This window comes from Mustela nivalis, assembly GCF_964662115.1.
Source record: "Mustela nivalis genome assembly, chromosome: 6".
NCBI lineage: Eukaryota > Metazoa > Chordata > Mammalia > Carnivora > Mustelidae > Mustela > Mustela nivalis.
This window is the reverse complement of record NC_139025.1, coordinates 35,351,654-35,378,242: the sequence shown is the minus strand read 5'-3', so window position 1 is coordinate 35,378,242 and position 26,589 is coordinate 35,351,654. Positions and strand designations below refer to the sequence as shown.

The window sequence follows — 26,589 nt, the reverse complement described above, 5'->3', positions numbered from 1 at the left end:
AAATCTGCGAGATAGATATAAAATGTAACAATGACGTCAAATTTGCCTTTATAAATATGTTTTAAGAACAAAAGCCAAACATACTTTAAGATGTAAAGGAAGCTATGATGAAAATGTTTCATCAAACTGAGAACATGGACAGAAATTATTTAAAAAATTAAAAGAACCAAAAAAAAGAAGGAAAATAGAGGATGAGAACCAGTATCAGTGTGAACATCAATCTTCATGAAGAATTTGATTCTCGTCTTATAATTTTGTGTAATCCTATAATGAAGTACAAATAAGTTAGATTTCCAAATGTTTGTTTTATAGGTCTATAATGACGGATCTATACTACCTCAGTCAAACAGATGGAGCAGGTGATTGGCGGGAAAAAGAGGCCAAAGATCTGACAGAGCTGGTCCAGCGGAGAATAACATATCTTCAGGTGAGAAAATTAGGTAAAGAAATAAAATCATAATAAGACTAAGAGTTGCTGTTGGTTTTCGTCTTTCTGGCCATTTTTATTTTCCTGAAGTATTTACTGGTTTTACGTATTTATTCAGAAAGATCCTATGTTATGTCTTCAGTGCAATACAAAGATGGCTAAAACAAAGCCCCTGCCTTAAAGGAGCTACGTCTTACACACACACACACACACACACACACACACACCCCACAATGCAAAGTAGGTAGTGGTACATTTTATGTGAGACATACAGATGAAATGCTCATTGGAGGAAGATGTCAGAGATAGCTTTGTGGAAAAGGTATTTGAATTGAGCTGAAAAGGACAGTTGGGTAGGATTTAGACACATAGAAATTGAAAGGAGTGTACTAACTGGAGCATGTGGTATTGATGAAGTTCTAGAACCTAGGTGAGGTTCGGTGGGCTTAGGTCCGGAGCCGATGACCAAGAAAGAATTCTTGAGACATCTTTGGTGCAAAATGGTGGTTTATTAAAGCACGGGGACAGGACCCGTGGGGAGGAAGAGCTGCTGCCCAGGGTTGTGAGAGATGGCAGGTTATGTACCTTGCCTTTGGGGGAAGGTGAGGGGAAGGGAGGTTTCAATGGAGTTTTCACAAGGCGCCTGCCTGGTTACTAGAGCCCTTGCAGCTTGATCAATGTTGTCTTTAGGCCAGCCATTAACATCAAGATAGTTGGGAGACTTTTTGGTGGGATGTCACAGTCCTGATATCAATCGTCTTTGTTAGTGAGATTTAGGATATTTGTAAGCCAAGGGACACTCCTGTCTTGCAGGATTGTGATCTCTGCAAGTTAACTATTGGTTTCTCCTTTATGGCAGTCAGCAGTCAGGGGTGCCTGAGGAATGCTACACATATTACTGAGGGGGAGCGGATGGAGAGGGGGTGCAAGGTGCCAGCTTTTGCTTTGTCCTCAGCCAGCCTCCTGCTCCCTCATCAGTATGAATAATGGTCCATAGTTGGGAAAGAACAGGACAGAAACCCATTGAATAATGGGATATTTTAACTTGTCTGGAGTTTTGGTTTGCGTAAACAGGTAGTATAAAATAAGCTAGAAAAGGTAGTTTTGGGAGCCAGGTTGCAGAGGTCCTTGAGTGCAGGTTAAGGTTTTTGGTGCATAAGCAGCAAGTGATTGCTAAAAGATTTTGTTTCATAAGCATCATTATAACAAAAAACAGCCACAAGTCCCAGGCCCTTTTAAATCTATTCTCTTCACTTTTTGGGTTTTCTTCTAGTTCTTTTTAATATGCATACCCAATCTTACATATTTGTTACAATTAATTTACTTTTTAAATTTTGTTTTTTTGCTTAATATGCCCTAAGCTTTTTTCCATTTTGGAGTCACAACCTGCTTTTGAAAGATTTTTACACCTAAGAGCGGCATGATGAGGATGCTGCTGTTAATCTGTGAGTATTATTTTGGCTGCACTGGATTAGTATTGGAAGAGAATAGAAACAAAGAGACCATTTAGGAGGTGAGGACCACCCCGCAGGTGAGAAATACGGAGGTATGTGGCAGTTTGCATCAGAAGTGAAGAGACAAAGTTGAGACTGGGAAGTAGAACTGATAGGCCTTTCCAAGTGTGTGCAAGAGCTGAAGTGACAGGATTATAGGTGCATTGTTATCTGACAGGGAACTTAAAGAAAGAATAGCCTTGGGATAAGCAATGAATTAGTGCAAGTAACTTCAAAATGCTGCAAGTTGAAAACCATGCCCATCCTTTTCTAATACTATTGCTGGTATACTTTCTGTATAGTCACTCTGCTTTCCTTCTAAGGTTTAAGTGTCTTGTAACAAAAGCAAAATAATAGCCAGTGACCTACTTCTCTATATTTCAAGGTGCACATTTTCCTACACTTAAATAGGAAAAAATAGAAAATCAAGTATTTAAAGAGATCATTAAAAACCAAACTGATTTTGGCATGCTATCTTGGTCTCATACTCCCATGACCATTCATCAGAGGTGTCTGCAGAATGAGAAACCCTTGCCTCCTGTGGGGAAGAGGTAATTATCTCCTATCAACTAGAACCTCATTAGGTGAACTATAAACAGCTGGTGGTGCAGAACTATCAACCTCATTTAAAATGGAAATAACTACGGTTCCTGAGTTTCTTCCATTTCCACATATTCATTAGATTTTTACTCAACAAATGTTATATTTAAACTATGATTTGGTCATAGTTCAGCTCCACATACTATAACAAGTACCTGCCACCTGCTTTAGTTTAATTTTTTCCTCTTGGCCAAGTGCTTTTACTTATACTGCAGATTTGATCCTCTGTGTGCTAGTTTTGTGGTTCTGTGTTAAGAATTTCACTTGTAAATCATGCTAATAATTTAAAACCATGTTGACTTTTTCAGTCTTTTAAACTATAGCACAAAAGTATTTCAGTTGGACCTTACTTTCAGTTTCAAATATTGCTGTTTAACAGATGCTTACTTCCCTCCTTTTCTTTTTTTTTTTTTTCCACTTAAAAAGAAGTGGTTTTGAAAATTCAAGGGATGAGGAAAATCTCAGTAGGAAAAACATATTTCAGAAAAATAGTTTTCTTTAATTATTTAATGTATTCATGTTTTTTGCCATTTAGTCCAAAAGTTCTTTGAAGTCACGAATTATATTTTTAACATATTATTTGTTAGAGATAAATAATGCTAGTCATTCACTCTTTACCTTCTTTGGATGGAGGTGACTAAGAGTCTTTACTCCCATTCCAACAAAATTAAACACATATTTTTGTAAGGAATGCTTTCTCCAACTGGAACTTCTATTCTCAGCTTAGAAAATCACAAGCTACTTTAAAAAGAATGATTTGTTACTGGTCTAACTAAATGGATTAGAGAGTGTAATCATGAGGTGAGCTATTTATACTCATTTTTATAAAAGTGATTACATTTCTTTCCTGTTACAACTTTTCTTGGTATGCAAATGTATTGCTGTTCCCAAACCATTACTTTAAGTGAAATATTGTAAAAAGGCTATTTAAGTAACTTAAATTCTGAAAGACTTCAGCAGGCTTAGAGTAGTATACTAGAAAATAAATCTGTAAAGGGAGATAAAGGAAAAAATTCTTTGACCTTTGATACCTATAGTCAACATAAAAATAAGCAGTTCATATAACTTAATGGAGATTTTAGAAGACACTCCTACTTTGGCCTCTCAGGCAGCAGTTGTATAAAGAATGATAATAATGTGTAGCTAACTAGGAGGGGAAAGATAAAATAAAGAAAATGTTTTTAATAGTTTAAATCTATTCAGGAGATTTTAGTCACTTAAATATCTTATTGTATTCCCAATAAATAAATCAGATGATTTTATAATTTCAGTGATTGCTTTGGACAGTTGAAAACATTTTCAGCTTTGCTAGATTTTTACTCATTCTGATGAAATTTATTATCAGTTCTCATTATCACCAATAAGCAGTTTTCTAAACTCTGATTTATTTAAGGTATAATGCAAGACCTGGTCAAAGAAAACAACCTGAATTAAACCCTTGTCTTAATGTACAGTAAATTTCATTTTAAGTCTAAACCTTTTTGCAACTCTTCAAACCTTTGAGTTGAGCAAATATTATTATGTCTCCTGAAAATCATGCTTGACTTAGTCATGTAGCCTAGTCAAATTTAGTCTCAGTTTTAGATTTTCGTTCATTTATTCTATACCTTGGTTTTACTTGGGAGAAGCAATTTCATGAAAGCTACTAGAAAGTAAAAATATACATACGTCAACTAGACATCAATGGGACAAAGTTCCATGGTTGTCTTAGTTAAAATTATTTTCTCTTTCGAGTTGAAGGGCTTATGGTGTAGTATAAAAAAGCTCTAGTTAGTTAACATAGGTGTTATATTAATTTGAGAAAGATTTTTTAAAACATCACTCCTTAGTTGAGGTATGTAAGAGAATGCATGTGAGGTTCTTACCATCTATTACCTAGAAAAAACTAAGCAACTGATGACATTCTAGATGCTGCTGCCCCAAACCATTTGATCTTTGAGGATAGAAACACCTAATAAAGATTTTATCCTCCTTACTTTTTTAAATATAAGTTGGACTTAAATTAGATTTTGTTTGATTTAGGTATATCAGTCTAGCACCTACTTTTTTTGAACATTATTCCATTTCCTCAGTGGTTTTCTACTTCTGGAAATATGCCTCTGTTTTTCCTAAGAAATGGCAAATTTCACTATAGTTTGACTCTGCTATAGGTTATAACATACACAGTGTTGTTATAGAAACAATTTTCCAAATCTTAAAACAGGTATGGTTTCCACATAGGTATAGTGTTATAATTGGGGATTTTGACCCCAACTACCAACTCCCAGGCCAGAGGTTCATTTTCCATAGTCTTGGTCTCAATTCCAGCAAGGCAAGAACTGGGGAGTAGCAATGTTCCCATGAAAGGAAGAGGGAGGCTACTGACCAGAACTGGATTCAGATTTGGGGGCTGGACTTGAAACCTCTACAGTTTTGACACTTTTTATAAAAAGGAATACAAATACACTTAAATATGAAAGTAAATAGTGACAGTTGAGATTCTCATTATTTGCATCAATTATGTTCTATAAAGTCACCAAAAACACTAAATTAGTGAACCTCTGCTCCTGGGTGCCTGTGAATCTCTCTGGTCAGAACTTTTTGTCAACCAATTAATATATGATCTTGTGTTATGTATGTTTCTGTTTAAAAATCTTTTGTATAATACATGTTGTTGATTCATTAACATTTAACTTTTGACTTAAAGCACTGCGAGTCAGACTTGAATGAAGCTTATGTAACACACATATTTTTTCAGTGAGGGATATCACAGCTTTCCTGTGCTTAAGAATGCAGACAGCACTTCAGCACTATGCTTAGGGGAGATTTTAAACAGCCAAGTTGTGCACAAATGCACAAAAATGCAAAAAACATGGCATTGTATAGACTGCAAAAAGGATGCTTTTTCATAGTATGACAGCTAAAACAAGAAGACAAAATGCTACCTTGTTTGACCTCAGCTGAGAACTGTGTGCTTTGGGCAGCTCATTTTCACTGCATTGCATGTGCCCACAAGTGACCCTGAGAACACCTCAAGTATTGATTTTGAGATTGCAAGCAAATTTTAGCTAGTAGGCAAATTTGCAAATATGGAACCTATGACTAGTGAGGATCACTTATTTATAACGAAGAAAAGAAATACCAACAAATTACGTATTTTGTAAGGTTAACGTATACTATGACAACAATACTCCAGAAATTTGGAAGTCTTATTAATTGCCTGGCACTGTTTATAATACTGTTTCCCCATGTGTCTTAGCTTCATACTCTTTATGATTTATAAGATTTTCTATAAAGTGAATTTACAATGATTTTGTAATATTTTCCGTAAAGGGAATGGAAAGATTGAATCTATCTTTCTCTAACATGGTCGATGCAAAAAGTTGTTTTTTTATTTTGGAGGTTTTTTTAAAAAATATATTTTATCTATTTATTTATTTATTTATTTGAGAGAGAGAGAGAGAGACAGATAGCGGAAGAGAGCTCCACTGGGGAGGAGAGGGAGAAGCAAGCTCCCCACTAAGCAGGGAGCCTGATGTGAGACTTCATCCCAGGACCCCAGGATCATGACCTGAGCCAGAGATGCTTAACCGACTGAGCCACCCAGGGACCTAAAAAAAGTTGTTTTTTTATTTGTTGTTATTTGTAACTTAAAGTTTGCAACTTTACATATTTCATATCTGTGGTACTATTATAAGCTTGTGCCATACAAACAAAGGAGTTCATATAAATTCTATTTCATGTGATACCATAAAAGGAAAAAAAGAATAATACATATAATTGTTTAGCTATATTTTGAATTGCATACACTACATTTTTGAGGATATTAATGACAGAAGAGAACTTCTGTGTTGACTAGGCATTATTGAGAACTGACTCCCAATTCTCTGATTCCCTGACACTTCCTATGCTGGGTGCAATAGGACCTATCGAATTGTAGTATATACCCTTGCCCTGTATCTACTATGTTACAAAAATAACTGCACCAAAGTAATCCTGAACCACATAAATATATCCCTGTAGATCTAGACTAAATGAATCCCCAGCTTAATTTTCCCAAACAGGATCCCAGAAATGCTGAAAGTTACCTCATTGCCACTTAATACTGACACCAACACCAGGAAAATGAGATGGAAGGGAATTCCAAGTGGGACAAGACAACCGTCTTAACTCATTGTAGTCAAAGTTTATAATTTTTACAAAAATTTATGGCCAGGTGAACGCATTACATAAACCCTCCTCCTCCCAGGGCCTTTGAAGAGACCTGTTCAAATGAGGGTCCCTTCAGCTTACATTTCAGTAAACCCACTCTGCCCCTAAGGAAGCCCTTTTCACTGAACTAGAAGGGAATTTTATTTCCTTTAGACATAAGATTACCTAAGAACCACTGTAATTAGGAAGCTTGAAATAGAGAAAGACATATGGCAAAATTAGATGAAAAGTATAGATGCTGAGAATTTAAGATTGAGTGGGTTCTGTCTCAAGGACATAGATAACAAAGAAAAACTAGGTTGCCTCCAGTTAAAATTTCACCCTATTTATAAAGCAGCTTTCTGACTAGGATCTTCCCTGTCCTTCAATCCCTCAAGTATGCAGCACTTTCTCAAACTGATCAGACTACAGTTGATTATCAGCTGCTGTTCACTGCCAACAGCCTTTGTGTAAGACTGCCATGCTCTAGGCGTTAAGTCCTGGTTACTATAGACAATAACGGTATCTGTTCAGTAAGCCTCACTACCCACTCTTCTTGTGCTCCCACCGCCACCCCTCCTCGCCCATTGCTTAACTCAGGGCAGAATACTGACTAAGAATCTAAGACCAGATAAGTCTTAGATGTGAGTCAGTAAAAAGTCATAAAAGCATACAACTATGTCTTTGCAATCAATTAAAATATATAGATATGCTCTGACACTAGAAAATGGTGTGTTCTCATATTGCTTATAGTACTGTAGTAGCTGTATTAAACACTGCTTGAATTGTCTGTATGGAATGCCATCATATATGGGACCTACCTAAGCCAAAAATGCCAGTTGTGATAAATATTTATCAGGGGGATAAATACTGTGTGATTTGCGCAGCTCATAGCACTTTAAAAACCCATCTGAGAAAGGTTAGTACTGATTTTATTTTCTCTATGGAGAATTGAGACATTTAGATCATTACATTGGTGTTATACTGGGTTCAAGGTCTGGATCAGTCATTTGAAAATAGATAATAAAACATCCAAATAGCTCGAGGTCTCATCCAAGTCATTTAATTGGAAGGTGAAAGGGAAGAGATATTTCTTCTTAATCTTATGCTACATTAAAGGAAGTTGTGAGGATGAATAATGTCTGTAAGCTGCCCCTTCTATACACTTTCTGTACTGCTAGGTTGTAAGCAAAACTCTTATGAGGCAGGTGTTGTTATATTCAATATGTAGGAGAATAAATTGAGGCCTAGAGAAGTTTGTGTAACTTGCCTAGTAAATGGTAAGGGGAAGAGGCAGAGTCTTAACTGCAAGTCGTTAGAGTCACCATTAACAAGTGCTTTGAGGAGCCAATATTTTGTTTATTTTTGTTTTGTTTTATTTTCCCAGTGCTTTGTTGAAGGTGACTAACTGAATATAAGCTTTAGGGCTGCTTTTAATATTGGCTGGGCTGGGGAAGCCACATCCTCTTTCGCATCTGCCCATCATTAGCAACATAAGACCTTGCTGCAGAAATCTTTTTTTTTTTTTTAAAGATTTTATTTATTCATTTGACAGAGATCACAAGTAGGCAGAGAGGCAGGCAGAGAGAGAGGAGGAAGCAGGCTTCCTGCCGAGCAGAGAGCCCGATGTGGGGCTCGATCCCAGGACCCTGGGATCATGACCCGAGCCGAAGGCAGAGGCTTAACCCACTGAGCTACCCAGGTGCCCCCAGAAATCTTAAACAATTAGATTTCTCATGTACCTAGTAAACAGAGGAAAATGAATATAACTTTTAAATAACTGAATGAGTAGAACCATAAAATACGAAGTTTCTAGAAGTGGCTTTGCCTATATATATTGTTTCTACCTCTTAAGATGACCTCTTTGTCATTATAAGAGATTTTCAGTTGTGAAAACACTTAGAAATTTGCAAAAGTCAGTAGAGAATGTAGACTTTTTTCAGTAATGAACAAGTCTGAAGAGAAAAGAGAGAGATGTAATATTATAATATGGAAATCCTATGGAAAGTATGTTCAAAAAGTCATTATCTTTGTCTTTAATCGTAACAGAAGTCATGAGAAGTGATTTTCTTTCTTTGGACTATAGGAAGTTTAACTTAATGCTGTTAGAATGTAGAATGATATGCTAAGTAGATTAAAATTCAGATAGATGTGTAAATAGAAAGCCTGATTTTTCACAGAAGAAATGTTAAACATATTCTGAGCCCACATTGGGCTCTCTGCTCAGCAGGGAGGCTGTTTCCTCTTCTCTCTCTGCAGGTATCCTTCAAGTTTATCTATGGATGAGGTAAATGTTCTCTTCAGAAAGAGGAGTCAAGATTTTAGCAGCTGAGACATTAGGAAAATACCACTAGTAGTTTAAGTAGAAAGTAATGTGGGCATTGGATCCTAGGTTTATTGAAGAACTAAATCTGTGTATCCCATTAATGGTAAAAGATGTCATAATTTGCAGCAAATCAGAATACAAAACAGAATAAGACATAGGTTCCAATATTCTTAAGGAACATGTATTCCTACCCATCTGGTCTAATGTCTTTCCTTTTGCCAGCCTGTTTTTACAGATTTTACTGGCCTAGACCAGAAGTCAGCAAACTACCACCTCAGACCAAATCCAGCTCAGCTGTTTTTGTAAAATTTTATTGGAAAAAAGCCATGCATATTTTTTTAAAATATTGTCTATGGTTATTTTCAGGCTGTGTGACAAAGTTAAATAATTGTGGCAGATTATCTGGCCTGCAAAGCTAAACCTATTTACTGTATGGTCCTTTATAGGAAAAGTTTGTTAATTGTGGCCTAGATCGTAATAGAAATAATTCTTAAATGTTTTGCTTCTATTTTCCTTTGCTTCCTTCTCCTGTTCCATCAGCTATATATGAGCTCCTAATCTGTATTTGAGATACCAGCTTTCTGGGCATGTGCCTTTGTCTTCCCCATACTGAAGTTCCTACTCCAATTGGTTATTTTTTCCGTTTATGAATGAGTTGAAGGGTTTTTACTGGTTAGATCATGGAACTAGATATGAAGTATACATAGGTTCTCAAGAATATACTCTACTCTGTTAAGGACTTTGGCCATGTTCACTTTCGATCATTATTAGCCAAAAGGCTGAGAAGCAGTCACTTTAGATCATTAAGAGCACAGTGATCTCCTTAAGATATAGTAAGGAACACTGTTAATGATTGTGAAGCTTTCAGATGCAAAATGATGTCTGCTTAAATATTGGGGCCACATCTTGATTTATTCTGAATGATCTCAGGTTCTACTAGAGAGCCATTGAAGTATCTAAGCTTTTTATTTTACTTTATCTTTGATTTCGTATATGTTCGAGGTAGGAAGGAATGAGAGTTAGTAGCATTTTTTTTTTCTAAGTTCATAATTTTCTTCTGTCTTATCTCTATAGCAAAGTTCTTCTGGTATATTTCGGATTTTGTTGTCATGCTATCACAAAAGGCTGTAATAGCCAGAAAGACTAAGAGGCAGATAGGGGCGCCTGGGTGGTTCAGTGGGTTAAGCCTCTGACTCTTGATTTTGGTTTAGGTCATGATCTCAGGGTCATGAGTGCAAGCCCTGCATGGAGCTCCGCAGAGCTCTGCACTGGGCATGGAGCCCTGCAGAGCTACGCACTAGGCATGGAGCCTGCCCCCTCTGCTGCTTCTCCCTTCCCCTCCTTGCGTGCACTCTCCCTCTTAAAAAAAAGTGATGCAGGTAGAAAAAGAAGCACTTAGAGATTTCAATGTGGAAAAGTAGGGAGTCACTGACTGCATCTGAATGGATAAAGACAGGTCTTAATTTTTACCATTGCTTGTTACTGTTTTCTCTGAACTGTTTCATATCTTCCCCAGAGCTATGGCACCTTCTGTTTAATTCCTCTTTCTTTTCATTGGTATAACCATTGTTTATTATAAGGCAAGATGTATAAAAACCAACCATCTATAAAAACCAACACTTTTATATGCGTACACCTCATCATTTCTTTTATCAAATTGAAGCATATCAGAGATTATCTGGGATTGTTGGAAGAATTCAGGTTACTATTCCACCAGTAAAATAGCCCTGTAGCTCTTTGGACATTTCCTTTGCTCAGAGGTTGGTGGTTTTTTGTTTGTTTGCTTGTGTGGACAGGTTTTTCAATTATTTGTTTTATTTTGAATTTTGGTATAAATCCTCTTCCCCTGGAGTGATTAAAGTGGCTGTACTTGCTGGGTTTGGAAAGTGTCAGGGCTAGTAGAGGAGACCATACCTTGAAGCTGCAGGTATTGTCAGAAATCAAGAGAGTTGGTTTTCAGAAACCCAATGAGAGAGCTGCTTATGATTAAAGGGTTAGGGGGAGGATAGATACTATGTTTGACTTGCAACCAAAAGACCTAGTGCCCTGCCCTTTTTACGTGTAGAATGGGTGAAAAAGGAAATAAAGCTGTGCTCTAAGAAAAAGCTTTTAAATATAAGGAGTTTTGCCTGTGTTCAAAGCCTGCATCCCATAAAGGCTTTGAATAATCTTTTAAATGTTCACTATTAGAGGTCTTTTCTTCAAACAGTTGTTATATTTTCCTTTTACATAAGAAGATACAGTACCACAGTGTTCTCAAGATTCAAATTATATTGAAAAAAAGGTTGGTTTGTCATTTATTTATTTATTTATTTATTTGACAGAGAGAAATCACAAGTAGATGGAGAGGCAGGCAGAGAGAGAGGAAGGGAAGCAGGCTCCCTGCTGAGCAGAGAGCCCGATGCGGGACTTGACAGAGAGAAATCACAAGTAGATGGAGAGGCAGGCAGAGAGAGAGGAAGGGAAGCAGGCTCCCTGCTGAGCAGAGAGCCCGATGCGGGACTCGATCCCAAGACCCTGAGATCATGACCTGAGCCGAAGGCAGTGGCTTAACCCACTGAGCCACCCAGGTGCCCCTGGTTTGTCATTTTTAAAAGAAACTTAAATGAGCAAATGCCTCTGGAGCCACCAAGTCATTAGTTTTCCAATAAATAAGTAGCATTATAAAAGTAAGTTAAATGTGCATTAAATGAGACTATGTTGGGCTAAAATATAGGCTTCTGTTTCTGGATAAGATAGAGTAAACACATTATACCCTATTCCTCCTGCTAAGTACCAAGAAAAAGAATCCTGTACAATGTGGATCTTCTATATTTGTTTATTTGCTTGTTTTATTCCTATATATCCCAGTTGGACGTGCTAGAGACTCCTCCTCCAACCAAAAAATACTAATGGATAAAGCATAAAAAAGGTCTCATTTTTTATTACATCTATCCTGTTCCCGGCAAACGTCATGAAAGCAGTTGCCCCCTGCCCTTCGCAGTCCCATTGCTGTGGAGCTTGAGTACCTAGCCCTGTCCACCATACCTGCCTTTCAGTAATGAGGGCACCCCTGCCTCTCCCAGCTGGTGTTACAACCTCAGAGCCATTGGACAAAACCCGTCTGCCATCATCACACTGCAATAATGAGGCAGTTCCTATTCTCACCACCACTAGAGTGGATGGAGGGTTATAGAGAAGAGGGAGTTAGAGAACAGGATTTTTCAAATCTGTGTTTGAAATCCTATGCAGACCTCTGAACATCACATGCATTTAACTAATGAGAATTGATGCACAAAAAGGTTTGAGAACTGAACTCTGGTATGATATTCTACCTAGGCTTCACAATGGCTCTTGGTTACCCCACAAATGGGTAGAACAAAATAACACTGAAAAAGTTTTAACTATTAAATTGACATTTGAGCTACAGCCAGTACAAGTGAGCTAGGAATCTGTGTAGTTTGCTTCCTACCAAAATAGATAATAGAAAGCAGAATCTCATAACATAATATTCACCATATACTAAGAACCAGGTAAATCTTAATTCAAATGACAAAAGGTAAACAGCTATAGATAGTACACTGAAATGACACAGATGTTGGAATTACCTGATAAGTATTTTAAAGAAGAAATAATAATAAAAGTCCTCCAGTAGTAATTACAGCCTGAAAACAAATGAAAAAATAGAAAGCCTGGGTGAAGAAATAGATGATATAATGAAAAAACAAATGTAAAATTTTAGAACTGAAAAATGCAGTAACCTAAGTAAAAAACTGGTTCTTGGTAAGATAGCTGTAACAGAGGAAGGAATCAGTGCACTTGAAGTTAGAACAATGGAAATTATCCAGTCTGACAACAGAGAGAATAAAGATTGAAAAAAAAAAAAGTAAACAGAGCCTCAGGGACCTATGGGACAATAACAACAGCAACAAAAATTTATGTTGTTATCTTTGAAATCCAAGGAGAGAAGTTTAAGTAAGAGTGAGGGATTGAAGAAATGACTGAAAACTTCCCAAATTTGGCAAGCCAACAAGTTCAAGAAGTCAAGCAAATTCCCAACAGGAAAAACCCAAAGTAATCCATTTCCAGCCACTTTATATGTAACTTGCTGAAAACCAAAGGCAAAAATTCTTGAAAGCAGCTAGAGAGAAGCAATGCATTACATAGAGGGGAACCATTTGAATAACAGTCAAAATTTCTCATTAGAAAATATGGAGGCCAGAGAGAAGTAGTAAGATATTTTTTAAGTGCCAGAAGAAAAGAACTGGCAACCTAGATTTCTTCATCCAGAGAAAATATAATGAGGTGAAATAAAAACATTTTCAGATGAAGGAAAGCTGGAAGAATTCATTGCCAGCGGACTTGGTTTTAAAAAAAGAAATTCTTCAGATGGGAAGAAAATAATGACAGAAGGAAACTTGCAATGTCAGGAATGAAGAAAATGCAAATGAAAGAGTAGACCTGGGGTAATTGATTAGTCTTCTCCACTTAAGTTTTTAAAAATGTTTGGTGATGGAAAGCAAAATTTATAACATTTTCTGATGTAGTTTTCAATGTATGTAAGGTAATCTTAAAGACAATTATATCGTAAAAGGGGAGAGAGTAAAGGTAGTGAGGTTTCTGCATTCCACTTGAAATGCTGAAATGTTGATATGAGCAGACTAATAAATTATATGCGTGTGTATATATAGATGAATCAAAATTGAATACTGAGAGTTCAGATTATGCACAGGAAAGCAGGAATGGATGTTGGATTTGAAAATGCTTTTGCTTTATGAATTGGTATAATCATGGAGATTTTCTTCTTTAAACTGTTAATGTGATAGATTACATCAAATGTATTTTGAATACTTAACCAACTTTGCATTCCTTGAATAAACCCCATTTGGTCATGATATATGTATATAGGTATGTATGTGTATATATATGCATATATATGTGTATATATATGTATATAGGTATGTATGTGTATATATATGCATATATATGTGTATATATATGTATATAGGTATGTATGTGTATATATGTGCATATAGATGTATACATATGTGCATCTATATGCACATATATACACATACATACCTATATACACATATATACATACATGATGTATATATGATATATACATATATATACAAATATACATATCATAAAATAGGTTGAAAATAATAATAAAATATGTTGATAAGATGATAAAAAATGTCAACATGATAAAAAAAATTGACAAAATCCAACACCCATTCATGACATGAAACACTAGGAAGACTAGGAAGAAATAGGACAAATAACCTTCAGGTATCATCACACTTAATGGTGAAAGACTAAATGAAATACTTTATCCCTAAAATTGGGAATGAGGCAGTGATATCCTCTTTCACCTATTCTCTCACTCCTATTCATAGTAATGGAAGTTCTGTGCAGTTCAGTAAAGAAAGACAAAGAAATAAGTATCATACTTACTAGAAAGAAAGAAGATTGTCCCTATTTGCAGGTGACATGATTGTCTACACAGTAAAATTGCAAGTAACCTACCAAACAATAACAATAACCACACAGCAGTAAAACTCCTAAAATAAATGAGTTTAGCAAAGTTGTGAGATAGGTAATCATTATTAATTATATTTCTGTATCCTAGCAAGAAATAATTGGAAACCAGAATTTTAAGACATACTGCCATTTATAGTTGCTCCGAAAATTGAAAATGAAATACTTAGGTAAAAGTGCAATATAAAATGCTGATGAAAGAAATTAAAAGTCTAATGAGTAAATTAATATATTACGTAGAAAAGATGTCAGTTCTTCCCAGACTGATCCATAAGCTTAACATAATTCCTATTAAAATCCCAGCAAGTCCTTTTTTCTATTGTTTATATAGACAAATTGATTCCAAAATTTATATGAAAATGCAAAGGAACTAAAACAGCTAAAGCACTTTTGAAAAAGAAGAATAAAGTTGGACCAATTATACTTTATGGTTTTAAGACTTGACAGCTATAGTAATGGTAATCAAAATAATGTATGGTATTAGAGGAGGGATAGACCTACATATCAATGAAACAGAACAGAGTCCTAAATAGACCCATATGGGTATGTTAACTTTTTTTCATTGAGTTGAAATTTATAAAACAATCTAAAATGAATAGTTTGATGCTATCTAGTGCATTCACAAGATCATGTGACCACTACCTTTAATCTAGTTGCATAGCATTTCATCAGCTTAAGGGAAAACCTCCTTCCCATTAAGCATGTGCTCTCAGTCCCCCATTCCCTCTTCCCATAGCCTCTGGAAACGACAAATCTGCATTCTCTATGGGTTTACCTATTCTGAATATTTCGTATGAATCGAATCATACAATATGTGATCTTTACTCTCTGACTTCTTTGATTTAGAATAATGTTTTCAGATTCCATCCATGTTGTAGCATATATGAGCACTCCATTCCTTTCTATGGCTGAGTAATACTCCATTATGTGAGTATCACTAAAATGTGTTTATCTATTCATTTGTGGGTGGACATTTGGATTGTTTACACCTTTTGCTATTTTAAAATAGCATTGCAGTTAACGTGTCTCTACATGCATTAGAGTAGTAGTTTTCAGTTCTTTGAATATATACTTATGAGTAGGCGATTGATTTTTGGGAAAGGTGCAAAAGCAGTTCAGTGGAGGAAGGACATTTCATAGGGGAAAAAATGAACTTGACCTAACCCTCACATTTTACATAAAATCACTCAAAATAGGTAGTGAATCTAATAGATAAATGTAACATATAAATATAAAACTATAAAACTTTTAGAAGAAAGGGTTGGAATAAATCTTGATGACCTAGGCTAAAAGTTCTTAAACATGACACCAAAAAAATGGCTTATAAAAGGAAAAAAAAAATCAGTAAGTTGAACTTTGTCAAATTAAAAGCTTTTGTCCTGTGAATGACCCTGTTGCAGAGGATGTAGAAACAAGCCATAGTTGGGGAGAAAATCTTCGCAAATCACATACACAACAATGGTCTTTGTATCCAGAATATATTAAGAATTCTCTAATGTCAACAGTAAGAAACAATTGAATTGGAAAATGGACAAAAGTTTTGAGCAGACAATTCCACCATGGAAGGTATATGGATGACAAATATGCACATGAAAAGATGTACAAAATCTTAACTATTAGGGAAATGTAACCTAAAAACATGGTGAGATCCCAGCACACACCCGTCAGAATGGCTAACATAAAAAATACCAAGAATTTAGAGCCACCAGCTCTCTCATATGTTCCTCAAGGAAATGTAAAATGGTATAGTCATTCTGGGAAACAATTTGGCACTTTGATTCACAATTGTGTTTGTATATTTATCCTAGAGAAATAAAAATTCATATGCACACAATAATCTGTACATTTGCATGCATAGCAACTTAATTTGTAATACCCTAAACCTGAAAACAGCCCAAATGCCCTTCAGTGGGTGAACAGGTTGTGGCGTAACAGACTGGAAGTTGGTAATAAAAGGAGCTGAACTATTGATACATACAGTAGCTTGGATGGATCTTAACAGCATTATGCTAAGTGATTTTTTAAAAAGGCCAAACTGAAAGGGCTACATACTGTCTGATTTCATTGATAACACTCCCCAAATTACTAAATTATTTAGTCATGGAGAACGATCAGTAGTTGTCAGAGATTAAGAGATTAACATTTGGGGAAGGGTGTGACTCTTAAAGGGAGTAGTATAAGAGAATTTCTTTGTTTTGATGTAACAGTTTATATCCTGATTGTAGTACTAGTTACATGAGTCTGTACATGTTATAAAATTGGATATACTATACACACACACCTCCAAAAAACAATGCATATAAAACCTGGTGAAATCCAAAGAAGGTCTATATATTAGTTAATTATGTTATGTAATGTCAGTTTCCTGATAATGATAATGAGCTGTGGTTAAGTAAGATGTTCTCATTGGGAAAGCTCTATGGAAGGTATACATGGTAACTCTCTACTGTTTTTGTAATTTATTGTGGGCTTTAATTTATTTTTTAAATAAATAAATTAATAAAATCAATTTATTACTTAAAAATAAACAGCAAAAAACTCAGTGTTAAAGATTTCAAAAAGTAAATAACCTGATTCAGTTAGATGGCCGTTAACCTGAGGCATTGAGGAAAATTATCTTAAGAATGTTTTATATTTAATTAAAAGTGATAATAATAACTAGGAATTTCCAAGAAATTTAAGCCAGCTAGCGGAGGATTCTTAGTGCATGGATAGCTGCATGGAGAAATAGAACAGTGCCTCTGTCCAGGGAAGAGGCAGCAGGATTTGATCTCTGGTTTAGATATTGTTGATGGTTTGATTTAAAAGCCAGTGAGGGGGCACCTGGGTGGCTCAGTGGGTTAAGCCGCTGCCTTTGGCTCAGGTCATGATCTTAGGGTCCTGGGATCGAGTCCCGCATGGGGCTCTCTGCTCAGCAGGGAGCCTGCTTCCCTCTCTCTCTCTCTGCCTGCCTCTCCATCTACTTGTGATTTCTCTCTGTCAAATATATAAATAAAATCTTTTCAAAATAAATAAATAAATAAAAGCCAGTGAGTAGACAGACAAGTGCTGCAAGTACCAGTGCTCCTGGGATGAATGGCACTTTGCGGAATGGAAGAGCTGACAAACAGTTTAAGTTACTCATTTATTTACAACAAAACTAAACATTTGCAGCAGCCTTTGCACAGAACAGAATTTCAACTAATGTTTCTCTTTTGTATCTGCCGTCTACTTTATCCTTTTTTTTCTTTTTACATCATGTTTTGATCTGGACTAACCATTCCCAGCTTGCTTTTACTTTTCTCCCTCTCCCACCCCAGCCCCGCTCTTTCCCTCCACACTTCTTCCCTTTCCCCCTTTCCTCCCACTTTCTTCCCTCTTCCGCCTTTCTTCCCTTTCCCTCTGTCCTTTCCCTATTCTTTTCCCTTCCTCATCTTTTTAAGAGTACCTGCCATGTCCTCTCTGAATTTCAGTTTAAGGAAAGAAAGCTGAATGAGTTCTGTTAAGTAAAATAGTGGAGGACATTTCTGAAATTCAACTTTAATTTTGAAAGTATGTTATTTTTTAAACTTTTTTTTAAAAAAGATTTTATTTATTTGACACACGGAGAGAGACATTACAAGTAGACAGAGAGGCAGGTAGAGAGAGAGGGGGAAGCAGGCTCTCTGCTGAACAGAGAGCCCAATGCGGTACTCCATCCTAGGACCTTGAGATCATGACCTGAGCCAAAGGCAGAGGCTTAACCCACTGAGCCACACAGGTGCCCAAAAGTATGTTATTTTTAAACTGAGCAGTTAGTTGGTTCTGACATCTAGAAATCAGACTCTAAACCTCTAGAGAAAAATTGAAGGTGCTTGAGGTTATACATCTTCTGTATATTTGTGTAGGATTAGCAGAATCTGGCCTCTCAAGTTACTTAGATTTTCTTCACCAGCCTTATTTACATTGGATTCCTGAATGAGAAAAGTTGGATTTGGATGTATTTCATTCTTTCTCTGCCTTTCCTTTGTGGCTTTTATAGTAGCAGAAAATGTTACCGAGGTTGCTCTAATGTACTCATCTCTTGAGCCTGAAGTAGAGATTTTGTGGAGACCACCTGGGATATCCAGAGATGAAGGACTGCTGTCTCAAAGACCCTCCATAGAAGAAATGCCCCATCATATTTGTTGTTTTCGACTGGATTTGTAGAATTTCCATCTTTTTTAAAAATGGCTTTAGAACATTCAATAGAGCCTTCTAGGCAGAGCAAAAATATTTCAAATGTGTTTAAAGTAAGTCAGTTGTTTGTTGCTCTACTTACCAAGATCTTTCCTCTCCTGTAGCTGTGTAGTGACCATATGCCTTTGTTCAGGGTGTATGTATCTTGATATCTTGTTATCAAGTTTCCACACTTAAAAGTTTATAAAATACCTAAAGGGAAATTGATTTCCTGCAGTATTGGGTAGCCTACTTGTGCCTAAGCTATTGAGTTGTTCGTACTACTTGCAACAAATTGTTCTTTGTTAGAGGGGTAGAAAGAACACCTCTGTACTATCTTAACTTTGCTGTGAAAATATTCATGTTTAATGGGTTAAAAGACAATAATTTCCAGGCCTGGTTTTTAAAAATGAGAATGCTTTTTAACTTTCTCTTTCATGGTTATTAACTATGCCCAGAGTTTTCATTTTAATTACCACAATGCAGTACTCCAGTTCTCTTATTTGCTTCATTACCTTCTCTGCTTTGGCTCTGAAAATAATTTTAGAGAAATAAAATCAGACTGTTTCCAATACAATGAAATGCTTTCACCACACTATTAATGAATCTTTTCTTCATTACCAACAGAAAGCTAGATGTTGCAGATCTTCTTAAACAAACAAATTAAAGACTATTCAGTCTTGTGATTAGAGGAGACAAAGAGTACAATAAAACTTGACTTACCTGGCTCATTCCTTTGGTTTTTTTGACCTCTCTTCTTTGGAAATAGAAGCTGTCTATGGCTTAATTCCTCCTTAGAGAAGAAATGCTGTTAGAGAGTTACTGGAAGAATCCTCAGGGTTCTGAGTCTTGGTCCTTAAATGTAAGACCTGAAACCATAGAAGTACTAGAAGAAAACTTAGAGGGAAAGCTCCTTGGACATTGCTCTTGACAAAGAGTTTTTGGATATGACAACAAAAGCACAATCAACAAAAGTAAAAATCAGCAAGTGACTGTAGCAAATTAAAAGGCTTCTGCATAGGAAATGAAATGATAAACAAAATGAAAAGACAACCTGCAGAATGGGAGAAAATATTTGTAAGTCATTTATCTCATAAGGAGTTAACATCCAGATGTATAGGGAATTCAACTCAATAGCAAAAAACAAATAACATAATTAAAATATAGACTGAGGATCTGAACTGACATTTCTCGGAAGAAAGCCTGTGAATGGTCAAGAGATCACTAATCAGGGAAACAATGAAATTATCACCTCTTACCTGTTAGACTGGCTATTATCATAAAGATGAAAAATAACAAGTTTTGTTAAGGATGTGGAGAAAAGGGAACCTTTGGACACCATTGGTGGGAATGTAAGTTGGAATAGCCATTATGGAAAAGAGTATACAGATTCCTCAAAAAGTTAAAAATAGAACTACTAATGATACAACAGTCCCACTTCTTGGTAGTACATATCTAAAGGAAATTAAAAAAATCTATCTCAAAGAGATACTGTACCCCTTGTTCACTGCAGCATTATTCACAAGAGTTAAAATATGGAAACAACCTATGTGTCTATCAGTGGATAAATGGATGTGTGTGTGTGTGTGTGTGTGTGTGTGTGTGTAAAATGGAATGTTATTCGGCCACAAAAATAAGAAAATCTGCTTTTGCAAGATGGATAAGACACAGGAAGATAAATATTGCATGATCTCATATGTGCAATCTAAAAATGTCAAATTTATAAAAGCAGAGAGTAGTACAGTAGTAACTAGGAACAAGGAGATGGGGGAAATGGAGAGATGTTGATCGAAGGTACAGAAGTTCACTTATGTGGGATGAGTAAGTTCTAGAGATCTAATGTACAGCATAATGACTATAATTAATATTACTGGCGTTATATACTTGAAATTTGCTATGAGAGTTGATTTCAAGTGTTCTCACTACCAAAAGTAAATTGTAATGATATGAAGTGATGGGTATGTTAATTAGCTTGATTGTGGTAATCATTTCATATTGTATGTATGTAGGTATGTATATATATGTATATATATCAACATGTTGTACACTTTAAATATATGAAATTCTTATTGTCAAGTGTGCATTTATCTATAAAGCTAGGAGAGTGACCAGATAAGTCCTCTGAGCCTGTACTTCTTGTTGAATCATAGATTAAAGACCTCACAGGAGGATACATAAGAGCATTGAACAGTAGATTGAGAGAGCTGAATTCTAAATTCTGGCTTGTCACCAATTAATTTATTTTGGTCACTGTCAGCTTGACATCACCTTTCTCTCCCTACGTGGAATTCAATTGAACTAATTGTTATTGAGCATTTACTCTTTACAGGAGTTGCCTGGAGATACTACGTTCAGTTTATATTGACTAAGTTTTTTTTGTTTCTTGTTAATTTAGCCTTTTAACACAATATTTTTGGTCTGTAGTAAATCTAGGCAGATAAGTGAGGAAAATTACATGGTGGCTGGAAAATTTTCCTCTGAAGAGGCTTTTACTTGTGTGTATTGGAAATCTAAATAGTCATGGCAAAACACTTTGTCTATGATTTAATTTAAAAGTCATGGAATCAGTATTGTTTTATAATGTTACATCATTAATTCGCAATTACTACTAATTTACCATGCGAACTTCTAAATCTTAGCAGAGCCTACATAATATAAGAATAATTCTGGTTTACTAGTTGATTCAAAATTACTTGTTTTTAGCAAAGTAGAAATTAAACACGCTTCCTAATTTGAAATATGTTTGATAGTAACTATATTCATATTTTAACCAAAGTAAAAAGGTCTAAAATATTTCAACATTATGATGGTGCCTTTAGTGAATTAGTAATCATTTAGGTTTAAGAGATGCTGCCTCTCTTAATGTACCATCCTAGAGGCATATTGATTTTAACATATGTCTCAATTTTTATTTATAGGATAATGAGAACAAATACAGCTTTTGGTTCTAGTGATCGAGGGTCATTCTTGGAAACTAGCAGTGTCAGAACAAATGCCTCAGATAGTGTTGTTTTTTTTTTTTTTTTAAAGGAAGAAAAGGAAACTAAATACAGAAGAATGCTATTTTACCTTAAGTCCTTTTTTTGTGGTTTGTCTGTACTACAGCGATAGTGTTGCTGGAGAATTATAACTATAATGTTGAATTATAACTATATATTATTATAGTTATATTATATATATTATAATATATTGTATTAACTATTGTAACTATAATGTTACATAATATTGTTAGCTTATAAAGGTCCATAATTGGGCTACCTTGTGCACTAAATGCAAGAAATACTGCATTTATCCAGTGTGAAATAGTATCTCTTGAGATTATGAGGATAAATGAGAGAGTATGTTTGAATTAGCTTTGAACATATACCATTTAGCTTCATAGTATTTCTGAGAAGGAAGGATGGATAAGCAGAAAGAGATATTTGTCACAATTTTAAATTAAGAAAATGAATCAAAATCATACAACTTAATTCATAACAGAGCCTGAATTAGAACAAAATTGTATCTTAAGGCTCTCTATGCAAAGTTCTTTAACTAGAGCATGTGTCTCAAGTAATTTTGACAAAATTACCTCCTGTTTCTGAAACTTGATATAATCCTCGTCATTGCAAGGAAGAAGAATGTATGTGTCTATTAATGCCTTTGACTTCCAAGAAGACCCTATATGTAAAAAATCCCACATTATAAGTATAATTTAGAGAGTTTATAATTTTACTTTGCTCTTAACTATCATTCTTTACAATATGGACACTCATTTACTAATGAAAAAAGTACTTTTACTTACCATTTCATAAAGACAATAAATTTTATCTTTTAAGGTTTAGTTTAAATACAATTTTTATTTATAATGCTTTCCAGTTCAGCTGAAAGTGATTTTTCCCTCTTCTAGTCCTTAATTTCTTGTTCATCACAGTCTTATTACATATAAGTTGTCTGTTATTATTTATGTATAATTTCTTATTCTGTTGGATTGTTCATCTCCTGAGTTTTTTTATATATATTAAGGGCTTAATAAATACTTACTTAATGAACAAAAGTTCACCTCTACTTGGTTGGTGAGTGATACTCAAAGCAGAGAGAAGTGAGACCCACTCCCAGAGGACCTAAGAGGTGCATTTTCAATCTGTATTTCCCCATCTTCCATTCTCAGATGAGAAGTACTTCCTGGTAGGACTGAGAGTCCTGAGAGTGTATCCTATTCCACGCACACACGTCAGGTGTGTGTATGTGTGATGAGTGGAGAGTGTCATAAAAGGGCAGAGAGGAGAAGAATCAAAAGAATCACAATATAGAACAAAACAATATGCCTGCATTCTTGCATAACTGATAAATATAGAACGAAATACATTAGGCACATATAGAAGTTACTGAAAAACAGATTTTTTTTTTAAAGATTTTATTTATTTATTTGACAGAGAGAGATCACAGTAGACAGAGAGGCAGGCAGAGAGAGAGAGAGAGAGGGAAGCAGGCTCCCCGCTGAGCAGAGAGCCCGATGCGGGACTCGATCCCAGGACCCTGAGATCATGACCTGAGCCGAAGGCAGCGGCTTAACCACTGAGCCACCCAGGCGCCCCGAAAAACAGATTTTTTTTTAAGATTTTATTTATTTACTTGACAGACAGAGATCACAAGTAGGCAGAGAGGTAGGCAGAGACAGAGAGAGAGGAGGAAGAAGCAGGCTCCCCGCAGAGCAGAGAGCCCGATGTGGGGCTCGATCCCACACCCTGGGATCATGACCTGAGCCGAAGGCAGAGGCTTTAACCCACTGAGCCACCCAAGGCGCCCCAGAAAAACAGATTTTATCATCAGATATAGCTACCCTGTTAAAGCGTTAGCATAATTAAAGCTTTTAGTAATGAGACCCTTCTATATATGCTTGCTTATGGATGAGACATACCAGCAAGCTTTTTGAAGACAGAAAGTGTAAAACCAGGATCAACGGCAATTGACAAAGCCTATTTGGTAAGAAATTTGAAGATTATGCATACATATATATGCACACATGCGTGTGTGTGTGTGTGTGTGTGTAACAACAATTTATAGATTCCTGTAAATCTGTTTGTTGCTTGTTTTTTTCTAGATATTTATTCTGGTGAGCCTAGTCTTATGTTAGAAACACACTTTTTTTTTTTCCTATTTCCTATTTTTCATACTCTCTCTTTTGATGAACAAGATATTTTGAATTTTTCAGACTTTTAAATATTTTTATGAAAAAATTGGGCTGTGGCTCTGAGCTTCTTCAGTACTTTATTGACTGTTCTCATTCTAGTCATTCATTTTCTCTTTTCTTACTGCTAGCCTCTGCCTTTGAATCTTCTGTTGGTTACTCTGTATATATGTAGACCTTTATCATTCCAGAACCAAATTTTCCTTTCTCTATGTTGTCCATGGCTTAACAGAAAGATTTAATATATTCTTGATTTAGCTTGGTTTGAGGAGCGCTAAAAATCTTGATTTAAGCTTCGTTTCAAAAACTGTCCGTTTCTTTCTCTTAGGACTCAATTCTTGTGCTCAAAGCATTGCATTCTAATTAAACTCAGGAAACACAATAGATGTGCTTGTCTTAATGCAGATGTGTCTTCTTTTTTATTTAAAAAAAAACAGTTTGTGGTTTCATATGTTTAATTATTATGTTCCCTCACTCTTTTTTTTTTCCATTAAAAAAAATGAAGATTAATGTTAGACATAATAGGGGAAACTGGATGTGAGGTATATGAGATCTCTGTACTATCTTTGCAATAATTCTGTGTATCTAAAATCTGTTCTAAAAGAAAAAGTCTTTTGAAAAATATATAAGGGACATTTGCTTTTTCATTCATATGATTTTTAGAGATACTCAAATGCTATATTTCTTATAAATCATGAAAAATCTGACAAATTTCAGTGTTCTTTATTTACCCTTTAGATAAACTGTTGAGTTAATAATAAAGCTTTGGATCAGATTGAGAATGTTATTTATTCCCAAGATTCTTACATTATAGCGGATAGAAAATAAGTGATACTGGGCTTCCAATAACACATCACATACCCTTCTGTTCCTCTCAAATCTTTTATGGCTAACCCAACTAGATTTCAAAGTCTCAAAATGAAAAGAAGCAGCAATTCTAGTACTTGATTAGGGAAACAGTATTAACCAAATCTTGCTGAGTTTTATCTGGATTCTCTCAGATTCATAAGGACTCTTAACTTTTCAGAAGGTTCTTGATAGGGGCACCTGCATGGCTTAGTGGTTTAGGTCAGCTTAGGTCATGATCCCAGTGTCCTTGGATAGAGCCCCACTTAGGGCTCCCTGCTCAACAGGGCAGGGTGTCTGCTTCTTTTAACCCCCTTCTCTTGTGCTCTTGCTTGCTCTCTCTCCCTCTCAAATAAATGTTTTGTTTTGTTTTTTTAAAGAAGGCTCTTGGTATTGGGTTCAGTTTTATCTAAGAAGACCAGTCTGCTGTGGCACAACTGTGTTGCATTTTCCCTTCTCAACTTTTCCTTCAGAATCATTTTATACCTTCACCTTCCTAGCTTTTGTTTCTAAGACTCTGCTTGACCAAGTAGATGATACCCTGGGAAATAGTTGTAGATTTGTGGTTTGGCAGTTGCTTTTTCTCAGGGCTCATATAAATTGAGAACTGGTTACTTTGCTTCTCACTTTGTGGGAGAAAAGATTCTGTTCCTGAAGGCACCCATCCTTTCTTTAAACCTTGCAGACAAAGCAGCTTAAAACTTCCTAGGCTAAGGAGTCCCTGTCAAAACAAATTTTTATTTGAAGACTAAGATGCCTAAGGATATTTAACAGTAGCCCATATGAATTATAGCAGAGTCAAAGCTTTAGAATAAAAAGGACATCTCTCATTAACTAACTCTGTTGCACCCACTGTTATATAATATTGTTTTAACCACTTGCTATTCATCTTATAGTAGGGAATACAAATAGAAAAATGGACCTCCTGATTAAAAATTGGCATAACCCTAGGTGGGCAGTTAGGTATGAAATAGAAAATAGTCAAGGAGATGAAAAGTACAGCATAGGGAATATAGTCAATAATATTGTAATAATGTTTGGTGACAGATGGTGACTACACTTATGATGAGCATGAGGACTGTATAGGATTGTTGAATCATGTTGTACACCAAAAACTAACATAACACTTGCGTTAATTATACTTCAATGACTAAAAAATTGGCATGATATAGAACATATTCTACTTTTTATTATGAAATAACTAGTAGCTATCACCAAGATTAGTTTTTTTTAAGTCCTGAACTCATTTTTTTTTATTCAGTGGTTTTACTTCCATAATGAAAAAATACATTTTGTTTGGGACATCTAGAACTCTGAAGATAGATGGAATTAAGTTATAAATTAAATTATAGTTTTGCATTTAAGATTATTTTAGTTTCAGCTGAAAAGGTAGGTACAACATGCTGAAATAGAGCTGGAATAAATAAATAAATAAAACTATTTTACTTCTTTCATAAAAATCTTAATCTATGCAACTCTGAGTTCAGAGATGATCGTACTTGCATATTCTGAGTGATAGAGATGTGAAAGAGTAATTTTTCAATGTAATGCTTCATTTTATATTTTTTCAGTGATGTTTCCAAAGCAGTTGTTCCTTCTCCTTGCTATCTCTTTAAAATAAACTTTCACTGGATTCTTTGAAATTCAATCCTTAAAGCTGGTTTTTTTGTTTAGTAAGATACACTGGATCAGGGCACCTGGGTGGCTCAGTTGGTAAAGCATCTGCCTTTGGCTCAGGTCGTGATCCCAGAATCCCAGGACTATGTCCAGCATCAGGCTCCCGACTCCACAGGGAGTTTGTTTCTCTCTCTGACCTTCTCCCCTCTCCTGCTCTCTCTCACTCTCTCTCTAATGGATA

General features: G+C 35.5%; 1 protein-coding gene across 6 annotated transcripts in view; it reads left to right on the top strand.

Moving 5' to 3' along the window:
* The window catches only part of FUT8 (fucosyltransferase 8), a 263,883-nt gene that overhangs the window by 177,378 nt on the left and 59,916 nt on the right, over positions 1-26,589 (top strand). For all 6 annotated transcript variants that reach the window (XM_082734103.1, XM_082734107.1, XM_082734108.1 and 3 more), the window contains one exon: positions 313-427. In XM_082734103.1, coding sequence (XP_082590229.1) covers positions 313-427 — 115 coding nt within the window. The remainder of the gene's footprint in view (positions 1-312; positions 428-26,589) is intronic.